This window comes from Malania oleifera, chromosome 1, assembly GCF_029873635.1.
Source record: "Malania oleifera isolate guangnan ecotype guangnan chromosome 1, ASM2987363v1, whole genome shotgun sequence".
NCBI classification, from domain to species: Eukaryota; Viridiplantae; Streptophyta; class Magnoliopsida; order Santalales; family Ximeniaceae; genus Malania; species Malania oleifera.
In genome coordinates, this window is record NC_080417.1 from 103,061,529 (window position 1) to 103,077,437 (window position 15,909).

A 15,909-nucleotide genomic window follows, 5' to 3' on the forward strand; every position below is an offset into this window, starting at 1 on the left:
GTATGATTTCGGCCCAAGGCCGCATGTATGTATGATTTCGGCGCAAGGCCGTATTTATGTATGATTTCAGCGCAAGACCGTATCTATGAAATGTTCGGCACAAGGCCGTAATTATGAAAGATACTATAATATCACGTAATATATGTTATCAGAATCCGGATGTTAGTTTAGTTCAGTTTTAGGAGCTCGATACCGTAGCTATATAGATCATATATCTATGTTTAGATTAGTGCTAACCACTCCACGAGGGGGTAGGAGATGGATAGTCGATGTGGCTTTTAGTAGAGTGTGGATGTCCACCTGACAATTCGAACCAGGGTGTGGCGGGCCCATCGTACTTATAGACATATTTTGTAACACCCCGACCCCGAGGGGCCTGAGATATTAACTTTTTACTATTGATTTACAACGGAAGCAAATAAACTCAATTTTTATTAAACCAGAGCGCTAATTATCCATATTACATTCATTTATTTCAAAAGAAGAAAAATTACACAAACATAAATATCTGAAACCATACTAATATTTAATAAAAATCTTTATTTTTCTAATCCCCACCCGCATGCTTGCTAAATCTGATTTCCGATATGTCCTTCAGAGTTATTTGAAATAAAATATGATTGTGGTGAGACAACACTCAGTAAGTAAATAAGATTATTATTAGTGTGTAGCCAAAATGAGCTTTTTAAAAATTTTGTAAAACAATATTTAATACTATAACTTCAAAATTTCTTTTAGAATAAATATAAATTTAAAAATTTCTACATAAAACTTTTGTCATCAATTACAACAGTAAAATTTTATAATTATATGCTATAACTGTTAAATTAAACTTTTAACTTTAAAACTGTATAAACATTTAATGATAAACATACATATATTTTTCCTTATACGTTTTTCTTAGATCGTCATTTAAGCACCAAAATGATCATTTTCATGTAAACTTACACTTTTCTTTCAAATCATCAGTAACTTTGTACACGTAATTAAATATGTATAAACATATATTATAAAAACCACCCTTAGGCCTTTTTGCCGTAAGTCATGTTTACCCCCATGACTGGGTTGTGCAGTCCGAACACTGGACTTAGCTGGCTGGCCGACCAAACTAAATCAACGTACGTAAACTTTAAGTGAGATTTTCCTTATTAAGTCCTGGTCCGGAACCAGGTGTGCACTCAGGAGAAATCTACTAACATAAATAACCACTCTGTAAACAGTGTGGGTGCACTCTGATCCATATAAACTTTAAGCTGCGGTACCGAACATCTATAACTTTGAACTTTCGTTGCCATAAGGGGTTTTAAAATCATCTTATTATAATTTATGTAATTTAAAATGATATTATAAAAATCTCATCTTTACTCATATTTTCATAAATAAATAAAAAATGTAACGTAGAAATAAACTCATGCCACACAATTTTTGTGTTAAAAATATATATAATTTTATTTTTGAATAGAAAGAAATGCTAAAAATTTACCCGAAGGGATTAGAACATTTCTTAACCCAAAAATAGATGCAAGTATATTAAAGATAGAATTAGTATAATTAAATATGCATAAAAATAAACTCATGGAAATTTTGTGGAACTAATTAACATAATTGAAATTTACTTATAAAATAAATTCGGGTATAAATTTTAAATAAAAAAAAATTAACATAATCAAAATTTACTTACCTTCTTCTTTTACCGTGTGCTACGAATACAATAACTATCTTTAAGAAATGAAATCGGAAAAAGTGGGTGAGTGAGAACTTACTCAAAATTCTCTCTCCACCACAAATTCTTTCACTCACTAATCCTTCTCTTCCTTAAAAAATTGTTGTGAAAAATGAAGGTTGAGAGCTCCCTATTTATAGGAAAATTTTGGGGAAAAATGGAAATTATAAAAGTGTGGGGAGATGGGTGAAATTATAATTTTTTAAAAATTAAAGAATGAACATGGGATGGGCAAGGTATGGGTTGAGTATGGGATGGGGATGGAGGCCATGTGTGAGTGCTTGCCACCATTCCCATTAAATAAATTTTTAATTAATCACTTACCTAATTAATTAGTCAATTAGTTAATTAATTATTTTATTATTTTTCTTAATCATTATTATCATTGTTTTTACTTTTAAACTATTTTTAGTATTTATTTATTTTTGAATAAGAATTAAATTTGAATTTTGAAAACTCATGTGGGCCCCACATGGTCTTGTGGACCCCACATAACTTCGAGACCCGAATGGATCCTACGTAATTCGAATAACTCTTATACGATTTTATGCATCCTACGTAACTTTGAGACTCGTGTAAACCTCCATACGACTTCGGGACTCATGTGGGCCCCACACAGTCTTGTGAGCCCCGCATAGGATACTTATATTATTATTATTTAATCATATATTTCTACAAATTATATTAGTCAAAATATTATTTTATGTACTTACTTACGTATATAAACAGTGTCTTGTGGCTCCGGGACTCATGTGGACCCCACATAGTCTTGTGGGCCCCACATATGATACCTATATTATTATCTTATTATGTATTTTTACAAATTATGCCTGTCAAAACACTATTTTATGTATGTATACTTATTTACGTGTACAAACAATGTCTATCTTGTTTATCCTATGAAATTCCATTTTGACCAGGCCGACCTCCAGGAAGCGACTGAGCCGCAATGTTCTCTGAGCACTCACTAAGACAAGGTTTTCCTTAGGCATCAAACATAGAATCAAGGATCCTACAGAAAAACATTTCTGTATTGATATTAACTTAATGACCATTTTTATTATTTTACTATTATTGTACTTTAATTATATATATATTTTTGGGTCATCACATATTTGACTCGGCAGTGGTCGGCCAGCCATTGTCGAGTCCTGCCTTCGGGCTGCACAACCTGTCATGGGGGGTAATACATGACATTAGCTAGCTATTTATCCTGGGTATGTTTTCAGTACTATCAGTTATAACAGATGTTTTACGTACGATATGATTTATTAAAAAGTATGAAAATATATGATTATTCGGTATGTTTTGATAAATGTCTACAAATATATGAAATGCATTATATATGTGTAATTGCATTAAATGTTCATGTTGCCACACAGCTGTATTTAGTTTATTTTCCCTTACTGAGATGTGTCTCACCCCCAACATTAATTAATTTTTCAGGAGACCCTAAGTGACCGGCGGGTCGTGACCACTATTGAGTCAGTGATATTACCTCGTTAGGAGGGTAAGATTTTGTACTAGGATCAGGATTATTTTGTGTTTGATCCTAGAGTTATTTTGACGATTTTGGAAGATGTATGTAAATACAGTTTTATGATGTTGTAGTGAACTCTTGTATTATGTTTTATGGATGGATAATTTAGATTTTATGCTTGCTACTGCTTAGGTTTCTGCTGTGATTGACAGGTGTCCCCGTTACCCATGGGTTCAGATCGAATTTTCCATTTATTATGTTACATTTCATGTCAAGGAAATTGAGGATGTTACATTCAGTGTCTTTGAAGGACCTAGAAATGACCCTAGGACACTCACTATTGCACATATATATGTTGATCATTTGAGTAGGGCAATTGCATGTTTAAAAAGGATTGAAATGCACAAAATGTGCACTTTTGGTCTACTGTATCGCAAGGTACAAATGCCCCTTGGTCAACCGAACTTGGACCGGGTCAACTAGTTAACCACGGCCCAGTCGACCGAACCCTTGTAGTTCATTTGACCTTGGTCAAACAAACACCCCAGGGGTCAAATTTGTTGACCTCTTGGTCGACCGAGAGAAAAATACACATCACCAACCTGGTCGACCAACAGGCTTAGTTCAATTCAACCTGATCGACCGAACCTCGCAAATATTGAAAATTGCCTTCGGATTTACATGTCCGGTCGACCAAATACCACAGTTCACTTCACACCTGGTCGACCGAACCCCAAGAACTTGGGTCGATCGAACTTGTCCTGGTCAACCGGTACTCTCAGGTTGGACCTATTTTTTTTACCATGGTTAACAGCTTTTAACGGGGTCAAAATAATTAAATATCATTAAAATCTTTCATAATTATTCCATCTATGTCCCTAACGATTATATTTTTGGGGAAGTCTATAAATACCCCCTCATTTAGAATAATTAGCATGGGATTAACAATCTTGATTAAGAAAAATTCTCTGAAATTTTCAAAACCCATTATACTCGTTTCTAAGCTCCATTCACTCATACTTACCTTCTACTATTGCCAAAATCCTTCGTAAGTTTGTTTTGAGTGATGGATTGCTCTAAAGGTTTGCTCTCACTTGGTTTGTGATTATTTGATATAATTTTTCTAGAGAGCCAAACCTAAGTATTCTTAGGTGACCTTGTCAATAAGTCTCTCCTAAGAAGACTTTTATTTGATCTTCTGAGATTGCATACTCGTTGCAATATCTTGAGAAGCTCGTATATCATTTTGGTTGCAAGATCTTTTTAAAATCATTTTCAAATATCTATTGTGTTTTGTCTTGAAAAATATTTGAAGAGATATTTGTTTTTGGATTGCAAAATTTTTTCAAACATCTTCAAATATCTTGTGTGATTTATCCTAACATACCCTTGAAAAGATATTTGTTTATGTGATATAAATCTTTGTTGCAATATTCATTGATTTATATATCATTTGCTAAATACAAAGATTAAAACTTCTTTTGCAAACCAAGCATATACATTACCTGAGCTTTGCACGATTGAAATAACTTGCGGGTTGATATTTTTGAGATTGGATTGATATCTTTGTTTGAGCACGTTGATTGAACATATTGTGATACAAAGAGTATATTGCTTGCACTCTCACGCACTGATTACATTGATAGAAAATATTTATTTGAGAGCATATATTAAATCAAATTGAACTTACATATTACTTCATATCAGTGGTGTATGTGATTGCGCGTAACTGGGTACATATCTACTTTACTTGAAAGCATAATCATTGTACCATTTCATTGATTGTGAACATACTGTTGTATTTTTAGGCATGGGCTTGAAGAGGGAGACTAGCCCTGGTAAATAGTCCCGGATTGGCTTAGACCCGGTTAGGAAAGTTAGGTGCACCATCTTGTTAAGGTGTAAGTTGAGGTCAGCCCCGCTAATTGACCTGATTGTAAAGGTTGAGGTCAACCCTATGGTAATTGACCAGGTTGTAATCAATGTCGTTCCACCCGTTAAGTGAGCCTTTAGTGGAATTCTTGGGCTCACAAACTAAAGGCGGGGACATAGGCACAGTTGGCCAAACCCCGATAACATATCGTGTGTCTTGTTTATATTTCTACACTTTTTATTTACTGCACATGTATGTTATGGTATGAATGATGCGCTTAATTTAAATTTCCGCACATTATATTATTGGCGCATTTGGAATTGCATAGAAAGACCCTAGGTTGTATTATACAGGTATTTCATTTAACCTTGGAGATAAATTTTAAAATTTCAATTCACCCCCCTCTTGGGAATACACCAATTCTAACATAGTTCTCTTAACCGGGTCTAAACCAGTCCAGTGCTCACCTAACCGAGTCTAAGCAATTCAGGACTATTCACAGGGCTAGTCTCCCTCTTCCGACAACCCATCGGGAATAAAACAAATAATCAATAAAATATTTTCGTACAACAAAGATGCTTCTAAACTAAGCAGATATGTACAACAATTAAAGCACAATGCCCTTATTTATGATTTGAAATGAAACTCAATGTGAGTGTGTGTATTTTCACTCAACAATATTTTTCAATAAAGATTAAAGTGTGGGAAATAGTTTTCTCAATACCAAGAGTAAGAGACCTTTCGAGCAAAGATATTATAGTTTAAAATATGCTTAAAAGCTCTTCTCAATAACCTATAAATTTTCCCAAAAATGATTTTTCAAAACAAAGCTTAAGTGAAGAGAAGGATTTTGCTTTCAAATGAACTTGCAAAAATAATATGTGTGTGTATAAGCACGATAGCAATAAGACTTTCCTAGCACAAAATATATGTGCTCAAGTCTTTCAAAATAACCAATATAAATTTTCTCCCAATAAGATTTATCAATAAAATATATGGGAGATTCAAAAAGCTTACTCTCAAAAAGAATGATCTTCAAAGTATGAATATTGAGAGTAAATGCTTTGAATAAAAAAATACCCTAAATAAAACCTCTCTTCTAAAGTAGATTTTTCAAATGAAGAATGAAAAGAAAGTTAAATGATTTGTAAAAAATAAATGCCCAAATGAATGCTAAAAAATAATGCTCTCTTGTAAGATTTATCAAAAGAATAATAAAAGAGAGTAAAAAATTAAGTATATACTTTGAGAGAATTTTTGGGCTAATCAATTGCTTAATTAAGAGTTATGAGGAGGTATATATAGATATTGGGAAAAAATATGACCGTTGGGGACATAACGGGAATAATTAGAAATGTTTAATCAAATTTTAACCCCAATTACCGCAGTTAAACTTGCTGAACTCGAGAGGCTCGGTCGACTAAGGGTAAGGTTTGGTTGACCACTTTTATAAGTTCGGTTGACCAAGGCAAATTTGCACTACAGGTTTGGTTGACCATATCAGGGTGTTTCTGAACTCCGTGGGTTCGGTTAACCATGGTTAGAGGCTGATTGACCATTCATGAGGTTTGGTTGACCAAGGCCAATTTGAACTACAAGGTTTAGTCGACTAAGTAGTTGGAGTGTCAGAGGTTTATGGTTCGGTTGACCTAGGACGGTACATTCAAAACAGAATGGTCGACCGAGCGAAATCAACATGGTGACTTCTAACAGTTCGGTTGACCAAGGCATTTATAATGCCAAGGGTACGGTCGACCAAAGCTTTGACTTTGGTCAACTTCTCTGTTCGATCAACCAAGGTCAAATCACCTTGCAATGGTCGGTCGACCAAGGCAAGTGAAATTCCTATTTTGCCCCTGATTTTAACCTTAACGAAATTTTCCCTTAAATGTATGAGTATTGTTTTTAAGTGAGGAATTTTTCCATTAAATATTTTGTGTCCTAAGGTCAACAATCGTTCTTGTCCGGTTCCCTATGGTTGAGGCTTTTGAATTAAGCCAAAAAATGCAACTTGTGTTTTTGCCCCAATCTTAACCCTAAATTCATTTTGAAAACCTTGTATGATTTTAGCATTTTAGAAATAGGTTTTCAGTGAAAAATGTTGGTCCCTAGGGTCTGTCTATGATCGTCCTTAACTTATCAATCACATCATGCATGCAAATGTATTATTACAAACCAAATAATACACTAGATGCAATGCAATACAATTAAATGTCTTCTTCTTGATCTTTTGCTCATCACTTCATGGAGTATGTCAGGTCTATGTGCATTAAGATTCGTCTTGGCCTTTATTTCCCTTAAACCTTATGTGTGTGTCGAAATATGAACATGTTCACAAACTAAGTACACACATAAAATTTAACTAATGCTTAGATTATAATTCTCCTAAATATTCTTATGCTTTAAATTTCATACTCTCTTATACTCTTTCCATTGAAAATATTTTAAGAGAGCTTTTGATTTCTCTTTCACTCTCTTACTTGCAAATCCATTGTTTTTAAGGGTTTGTTGAAAGAAATTTTTATTTGGGGCATTCATTTCATTATTCAAAGTAGATACTCTCACTTACATATTTTGTTTGAAAAATCTTTTTGAGAGTTAGCTTAGAGGGTTCTCCACATATTTTATTGATAAATATTTATTGGAGAGACCACTTCTAACTTGTGAATCTTTGCACATTCATTGCAAAATTCAATAGCTCACTTGTCTTTATTAGTAAAAATCTTTTTGAGCTAAAATCCCTGCTTCCCTTGAACTTTGTTTGAAAAATAATTTTTGGGAAATTTCTTCGGATATTGAAAAGAGTTCCTTAAGCATATTTTCATTTACATATTTTTGCTTGAAAGGTCTCTTACGTTTATTTGGGCATAAATTATTTGAAAACAAAACCCTAGGTTCTCCCTCACTTTTTATTGAAAAATATTTTTGGAGAAATATTCATTAGGGTATAATCTTTGAAGTTCTTATCATATAAATCATTTTCAATGATTGAAATAATTATTTTGAGAAAAATATCCAAATTCACTTTAGCTTTAATTCATATCTTGTGTGAGTGCATCTGTGCTTCAATTTGTAAATCTCTGTTTGTTGTAGAAACATTCTATTTATACACAAGTTTTGATTATTGTTGTATTCTCGACGTGTGGTCAGAAGAGGATTGCACTGTCATGCAAAGTGTACCGAATTGATTCAGACCCGGTTAGGAGATCGATTTTGGCTCGGTTCGGTCGATTTCGTTCGAGTATGCTAAGTTTTAATAGATTACACATAATTTCCTAAACTTTAAATCATGATATTTAATTTCTTAATTTTTTTTCTTTTAAAAGAGAACTATTTTATAGCTATGCATATAAGTCAAGTGACTAATTGCCTAGACTGCAGAATAAACTCTTTTCTCCATCTCGTGAAAAATGCATTGTTGATCTAAATAAAAGGATATCATTTTGTTCAATAGATACTGTAAGGGGCAAAACAATAACTTAAATATGAAGTCATGCACTAGAGTTTAAAAATAAAAGTTCACCCAAGATAAGCTTGCACTACAATTTAAAAAAAAATTAAAAAATTATGTTCTAGAGTTTAAAAATAAATGAGCAATAATGCAATTCAGTAATAAACAAATATACATAATTTTTTGAGGGGGTTGGAATGAGGGTATGGCCAGTGTACGGCCTATACAACGAACACAAACCCAAAAAGAGCACTTTAGAGTAGGGTACCCTCTCATGAAAGGTCTTATGCCTATCCTCTCTCTCTCTCTCTCTTGCATGCCATATAATTTCCTCTCTTTTTTGTCCTCTCATGCACTACAAGACGACCATTATTAATGTTTATATATTTTATAGCTATCATACAAATTTATATGTAGAAATATTTATTTGGAGCAAGGTCTGAGGAATTTTAAAAAATTAATTTTATCTGTTATGTTTGAGATCTTACTGTAAATTAAAAATATTTCTTATTGTCATGATTTAGCCGTAGATTCAAAAAATTATTTAAGTAGGGACAAATATATATAGATTGAAAAATATAATTTTTGAAATTGTTCTAAACAAGTAATTTTAAAACATAGACATGCAATATTTGTTTCCGATTACCAAAAAATTTAAATCCTCATGTTTGTTACCTTAAAAAATGAGTAAAAAAGAGTATTTTTTGTGGGAACATTTCCTTTATTTATATAAAACGCTTTTTTATTTTTAAAATTTTAATCGAAATACATATATGTAGGTTTGCCGATTATTCTTACTCGCTCTTTGCTCTATGAGTTATATCACATTAAAACGTTGACGTGATATATATATATACACACACACACATATATATAGGAGCTTCAATCTAACTCTGTAAATAAGATGTAACCTAATGCAACATTTGTGAATATAAAATCATATATTAATGCATAGTAGAAAACTATGATTGGTGACTCTCTTGTTCTACAATCTATTTGAAATTGTTGATTTTTGTTCATCCTAATTATTCGAAATGAAAATGAAAATTATATACCAAAACAAAAATGAGAAAAGAAAAAAGGGGAAGAAACTAATCATCCAAAAAAAGAGAAACTTTATCCACTATAGTTGCGTTTCTTTTTGGTCTTTATAACAAGAAGTGGAAGGTGCCAAGTGAGGGAGGAAAAAGAAAAAAAAAAAGAAAAAAAAAAAGAAGAAGAAGTAGAGGGAAGAATGAAAGAAGGAGATTTGTTTGGTTGTCTAGAAAAAGAAAAATAGAATACTTGGCCGTCTTAGCCACCGGATGTCGTGGCGGAATATAAGTGCTTGAGTCTGCCTATTACAATATACATACATTTAACAACAAAAGGGAAATAGAATATGAGCATCTTTCTCTAATGGCCCTGGCCATGATTCTCCCATTTTCTAATCAGAAAATTAATTTACTTGCTAAAATGCTTTTTTCTTTTTATTTGGTGAAATTCAAGAGAGAGAGAGAGAGAGAGAGAGAGAAATGTATAGAATATTCCATGGCATGCGATTTTAATAGTTGGGAATTTTTTTGTGTCCCCATGAATAGAGCATACCCCCACCTATACATATATATAGATAGATAGATAGATACACACGTACACACATTCTATCATTAATTTGTGAAGAAACTCAAAATGTGAAATAATATATAGTTTAGTTGGGTTAGTTCAAGTGATAAGGGTGATTTGTAACTTTAGTAATTCCAATGTCACATGTTCAATTTTTTTTTAAGCCATTACGCTAGTAAATTTGTCAGGGATGCGTCAATGGGTGAACAACTTTCACCCATCCAGGTTTGATGTCGTATCATTGTATCTAAAGTGACGTGATAGTGACTGGAGTTTTCGGATTATAAAAAAATGATAATAAAAAAACATAGAGAACGAGAAGAAGAGAGGAAGAGAAATGTATATTTTGTATTTCTTGGTATAAATATTACAATGCACTGTAAGAGTATTTATATACATAGGTTTATAGACAAATTACTTAAATCAAGTCTGAAACACTACAAATCAACTCGTGTCTGGTGAGTATTCATTTTGAGTTGTTCTGACCAATTCCAAGTATGATTTCCTGCATTTATTTGCTTCTGGTGAATTTGCCTTTGTTTGGACAATTTCTTTAACAATTTGAAAAAAAATATTTTTATATAAATATTGATTGAATGGTAAAATAAATGCGGTATATACAAAAATATATATATATATATATTTAAATTATTGTATAACTATTTATAATTGATGTATAAATATTCTTTATTGACTCATAGCTAGTTTATTTATAATTTAAATTTTTCTTGATGTATATATATATTTTAAAAATACATATATTTTAAATATTTTTCACAAATTTTAAAATTTTAAAAATAGTTTATATTATAAAACTAGAAAAAAATTAGAAAGCGTAATTAATTTTATAAAAGTAAATAGAGAGACATTACAAATGCCCTATTTGCGTCGGACGCTTTTATATAATTGCAACAGTCCATTCATAAATTCATTCTAGTTGTTTTCCCACCACAACGTTTGTATCAAAAGTCCTAATTCATTTATTTTAATCAATAGTAATGAAGAGGACAAATGACCGTCCATAAATGGGGGTTTGGACATGCATATTGCATTTTGCGCTTTTATTTTTTGCATTTGAAAAATAAAAACCCCCATGTCGCTAACTCGATTGTCTAACTTTTTAAATTAAAAGAATAGAGAAAGAACAAAATAAATTTACATGATTCGTCAGTGTGTCGACATCAAAACTGTTTTAAGATACAATCTTTGCTACAATAGATAGAGTCTCGTGTAAAAACTTCAAAACCTTCATCAAACAGTACAATTATACAGTGTTCTAGTTTAAAATGTACTATTTTACGGAGGAACTTTGTTCCTCTACACCCCTATTGGAGTTGGTTTAACTTGGTAAAGAAGTTTCTCGCATGGAGGGTCAAAGCTCTGTGGCTCTCTTGGTAAAAAGTTTCAAGTGAATAACTCCTTTGAATATGAACCATAACCGAACTTCGCTTTCAAGCGGAAACTATAGACCACAGTCACAATTATGTAAATTTAGTTCTTGTATGTAGAATGATTAAAAAATATCGATATATTCATTGTGATAAAATAATTAAATAATGTATATGACAAATTATTATATTTATAAAATAGTAATGTAACTACATTCTGCAATAAGTTATGTATGAATGAGGTACACCCTAAATTAATAGCATAGGTATGTGATTGGGCATATGAATGTGTACACTTTAAATTATTTGAAGTTTGGAAGTTGGAGCTTTGGTGATAGGTCTAGGTCTATTATTGGTCGTAAATACTGAGAATATGAGAATGGATAGGAGATGAGAGATATATTACCTCCTATATAAAATATGAGTCGGGTATGATACGGATGCACATGCCATCCACACTGCATTACCCAGCTGATACATGCCACGTGGTGGGCTTATGTCATCACTACCATGATTATAAGCATTTTTCATAAAATTTATGTCCAACGTGTTCCTTTATTAATAAACCAAAAAAAATATATAAATATGTTTGACATATACCATTAGATATTTCATACACTTTTTTTTTTATAAAAAAATATCAAGATTAGGACAGCGTGAGGGGAATTTATTTTTTATATTTTATATTTTATTTTTTAAAAAATGGCATAACAATTATTCAAAATAGCAATAACCTTGGGTTGGTGGCCTAACCTATGAGAGAGAGAGAGAGAGAGAGAGAGAGAGAGAGAGAAACTAATCTAGCAAAGGGAAATGCATTATCACTAACTAAACCATAGAAGCAAGATTAATTAAGATTAAACATAACGAAAAGAGGTCCCATAATGGATGCACTAAAAATGGTTCCATGTCAAGAATTCTGTATACACACAACTTCACAATTTAGCAAGACATGAACTAAATAAGAGAGACCCAAATCCCTTTCCCCAAAAAAAAAAAAAAAAACATAAAAATAATAATAAAAATTATTAAAACGGCCTCTAAAAATGGAATTTAAACTTCCTAAGTACATCATATTTCCTTCTTATTTTTTGTATTTCAGAAAATCTATGCACACCCAATATATAATATATATAACTATAATAATTGCTCAAATCCCCTGTTTCTTATCCCCACATTAACTCTGCTATTTCCTTCTTCTTTCACCGCCCTGTTTTCATCTTCAAGCTCAGTAATTCCAGAGACAGTCGAGGTCCACTGGTCCAGCAGAAGCTGGATCATCTTGATCCTCAAAAGACCCGTGAACCATCTCATGGTTCGACACAACGGACGAGATATCAGTGTTCATGTCTGTACTGACCCCCGTTTCCTGCGAGAACTCAAACTCTGCGTTTGAGCTCTGCTTCGCGTTCAATCCATGGCCTTCGAGCAGCATCCTCAAGATAGACTGGTCTGACATCAATACAGGGTCTGGGTACACGAAATTCCCCACACTGGGTGTCATTTGATTGATGCCGAATGAGCCAGGGGGAGGGATTTTGGCGGAGAGTAGCGAAACAGGGGATATGGATGCAGGGTTTGAGGAAGATGAAGAAGCCATGAGAGAAGGGTTGAAGCTCTCGATCATGCTCATGCGTGTCTGGCTTTTCTGGTCCTCCATTGGATTGGAGAAGCAGGTCACGTGGGGTGTCTCACAAGCTGCGTTTCTTGTTTCACCACTGTTCGGGGAGGTTTCCATTAATGGCGGCAGTACAGAAGGACGCAGTTCATCTCCGTAAGAGCCCAGCCTCACTAATCCTGAAATATGCGTTTTCTTTCCTCCTGCACTCTTCTGAAAAATCCTGCAAATAACCCATTCATTCTGAAGACAAAAATTCAAAAACAGAACATTAGTAAGCAGAGCAACGGAAATAGCTATTTTAAAAAGGGAAGGATTTATACTTTTGAGAAGCAGGGGAAGAGCTGTACCTTGGCTGCTTTGGGAAGATTATAGGAGCACTTTTCCTCTAATCTGTATTCATGCATGACCCAATTGGATTTTTCTCCTTTAGGAGCCCTTCCTCTGTAGAAAACTAGAGTTTTCTTCATTCCAACCAATGTTTTGGCTCTGTAAATCTCCTTGTCTTTGCCTGTGGCCTTCCAGTAACCAGCTTCAGTGGCCCTGTTCGTCCTCAACCCAGTTGGGTATTTCCTGTCCCTGACACAGAAGAAATACCATTCCTTTTCCCCCATTTTAGCTTTCCCTTCATCCAAAAAAAGACCAGAAAAAGTCAGAAAGAGTTCAGTCCACAACATGAAGATGAGAACAGAGAAGAAGAAACAGACGGGACTAGAATTTGCAGCACTTACAGGGCAGATCCCAAGGCTCACACTTGTTCAAATCAACCTCACCGATAGCTCTGGCACAGAAGCAGCTGTCGAGGACCTTCTGGGACAGATAGTGAGTTATGAGTTCCTCGTCGGTGGGGTGAAACCGAAACCCCGGTGGCAACTCCATCTGCTCATCCTCCTTCATGGGAAATGAGTAATTCTCCATTCCAAAGAACTGAACCCTCTAAAAATCTCAACACAACACTAAGAAATGAGTTCTAAATTATGGAATTCAACTCAGCAAAACAACCCAGAGAGCCCAAATTAGACCTGAAAATCTCTGAATTTCAGATCGAGGGGGGGTCAAGCTAAAACACTTGAATTGACAAGAGGGTTGGGACTACTGGGTGGAGTTCTTCTCCAATGAATTTTGAATGAGTGAAGAGAGACACAGGGGAAGAGGGAAGAGGGGCTATGAACCTGAAGATCTCAGAGGGATTGGACAGATGTTAAGAAAAAAAATGTTACGAGGAACAGAAGCCTCTATATAGTGGCATGGAGGAGAGAGAGAGAGAGAGAGAGAAACGTGGTTTGGAAGGCATCCTGGGTGTGGTGGGGAGTTTTAGGCCCTCAGCTCTCTGTTTCTGTGTACTCTCTCTCTCTCTCTCTCTCTCTCTCCAACTTTTCTATGATTTTAAATCCCAACAACTCTTTTCAAAATACTCCCATGTCAAATTTATCATATAACTATTTATAATTATTTCAAAAATTTATAAATATAGTTACAATAATATAAAAAATTATTTTATAATATTTACTTTTTATTATTTTTTAAAATAAAATTATAAAAAATTATAAAAAATAAATAATATTAGTACATACATAATTCATGCCCGTGCAATTAATATTCTTTATTTTTCGATCCCTTGCTTTAAATGTGAGAACTATGACAATCCTTCTTCTTTTTTTTGGGGGGGAATTTTGCAAATTGATGAATATAGTCATAATTGAAATTGTTAGGTACAGAGGAAATTAAAAGAGATTGAAAGTACACCACGTTAATTGTATCTTTGTTAAACTACAGTCATCTACTGTTCAATGTAAGGAAATTTAATTCTCCTTCATCATCCTGTTTGGCACTAAGACCGCAGCCATGACTGCCACTTGCTCCCCCCAAACCAAAATAAAAAATAAAAATGAAAATAGAAAGGAAAATCAGATAGTGTTCTGTGCCATTCAAGTCAAAGCGACCAGTTCAACCATGCTCCCCTGAAATTCTCATTCATTACACACGCGGAGATTTCCTACCAAATACATGAATTCCCAGTGAGTGTTTGGAAACTTGGAAAATGAAAATGTTTCCTTTCCGTTTCTGCGAAATGCATTTGAGCTGTAAAGAAAGTCTGCCAGCAGAAAGAATTTTCCCTCGTCAATGGGAAAATGGATTGCAGCACAGAAAGGAAAATTGACACCTTCTTCCTAATCTTTTCTAAGCAAAAATGTTTTCCACCCTTTTTGAACAACCATTAAAGGGACTTAACTGCTGCCATCCAAGCACAAAAAAAAAAAAAGAAAAAAAAAAGCAAAAAGTCTTTTCTCCCGTCAGGCAGAGAGACAAAGTCTTGCACTGTATTTGAATTAAAAAAATTTTATTTGAATAAAAGAAAAGAAAAAAATAGCAAAAAATTTATTATCATACTATTTTCTTTCCGCGTGCAAGTAACATTAAAAATAAATATTTATTTCAATACATTTAAAAATAAAAAAATTAAATATTAATTATGTATAAAATTAAAACCCATTTTTATTTTCTTTATTAGTTTTCTCAATAGTCAAACATAAAAATTAAAAAAAAAGATCTTTTTTTAAATATTTTCTCTTACTTTCACTTATATACTTTTAGTTTCTCAAATCGGGTTCTAGAATTTAAGAGTTTTGTCCCATTAGCAAAGACAAAATTTAATGAAAAGAGAGAAGCCATAATTTTATTTTAATACTTCTCTTTCTCGTGGGCCACCCCATTAGCAAAGACACAAACTCTCGAATCCATCCCATTAAAAAAGAATACCCTGTTACTCGGTT

At 33.3% G+C, this 15,909-nt stretch overlaps 1 protein-coding gene across 1 annotated transcript; it reads right to left on the bottom strand.

The window, feature by feature from the left end:
• Positions 1–12,381: 12,381 nt before the first annotated feature.
• LOC131166273 (NAC domain-containing protein 100-like) lies at positions 12,382–14,474 on the bottom strand. The gene is made up of 3 exons (XM_058124676.1): positions 13,867–14,474; positions 13,486–13,760; positions 12,382–13,378 (listed from the first exon to the last, which is right to left on the bottom strand). The coding sequence occupies exons 1-3, from the start codon at positions 14,051–14,053 to the stop codon at positions 12,746–12,748; spliced, it is 1,095 nt and encodes a 364-aa protein (XP_057980659.1). The 5' UTR covers positions 14,054–14,474; the 3' UTR covers positions 12,382–12,745.
• Positions 14,475–15,909: the final 1,435 nt, after the last annotated feature.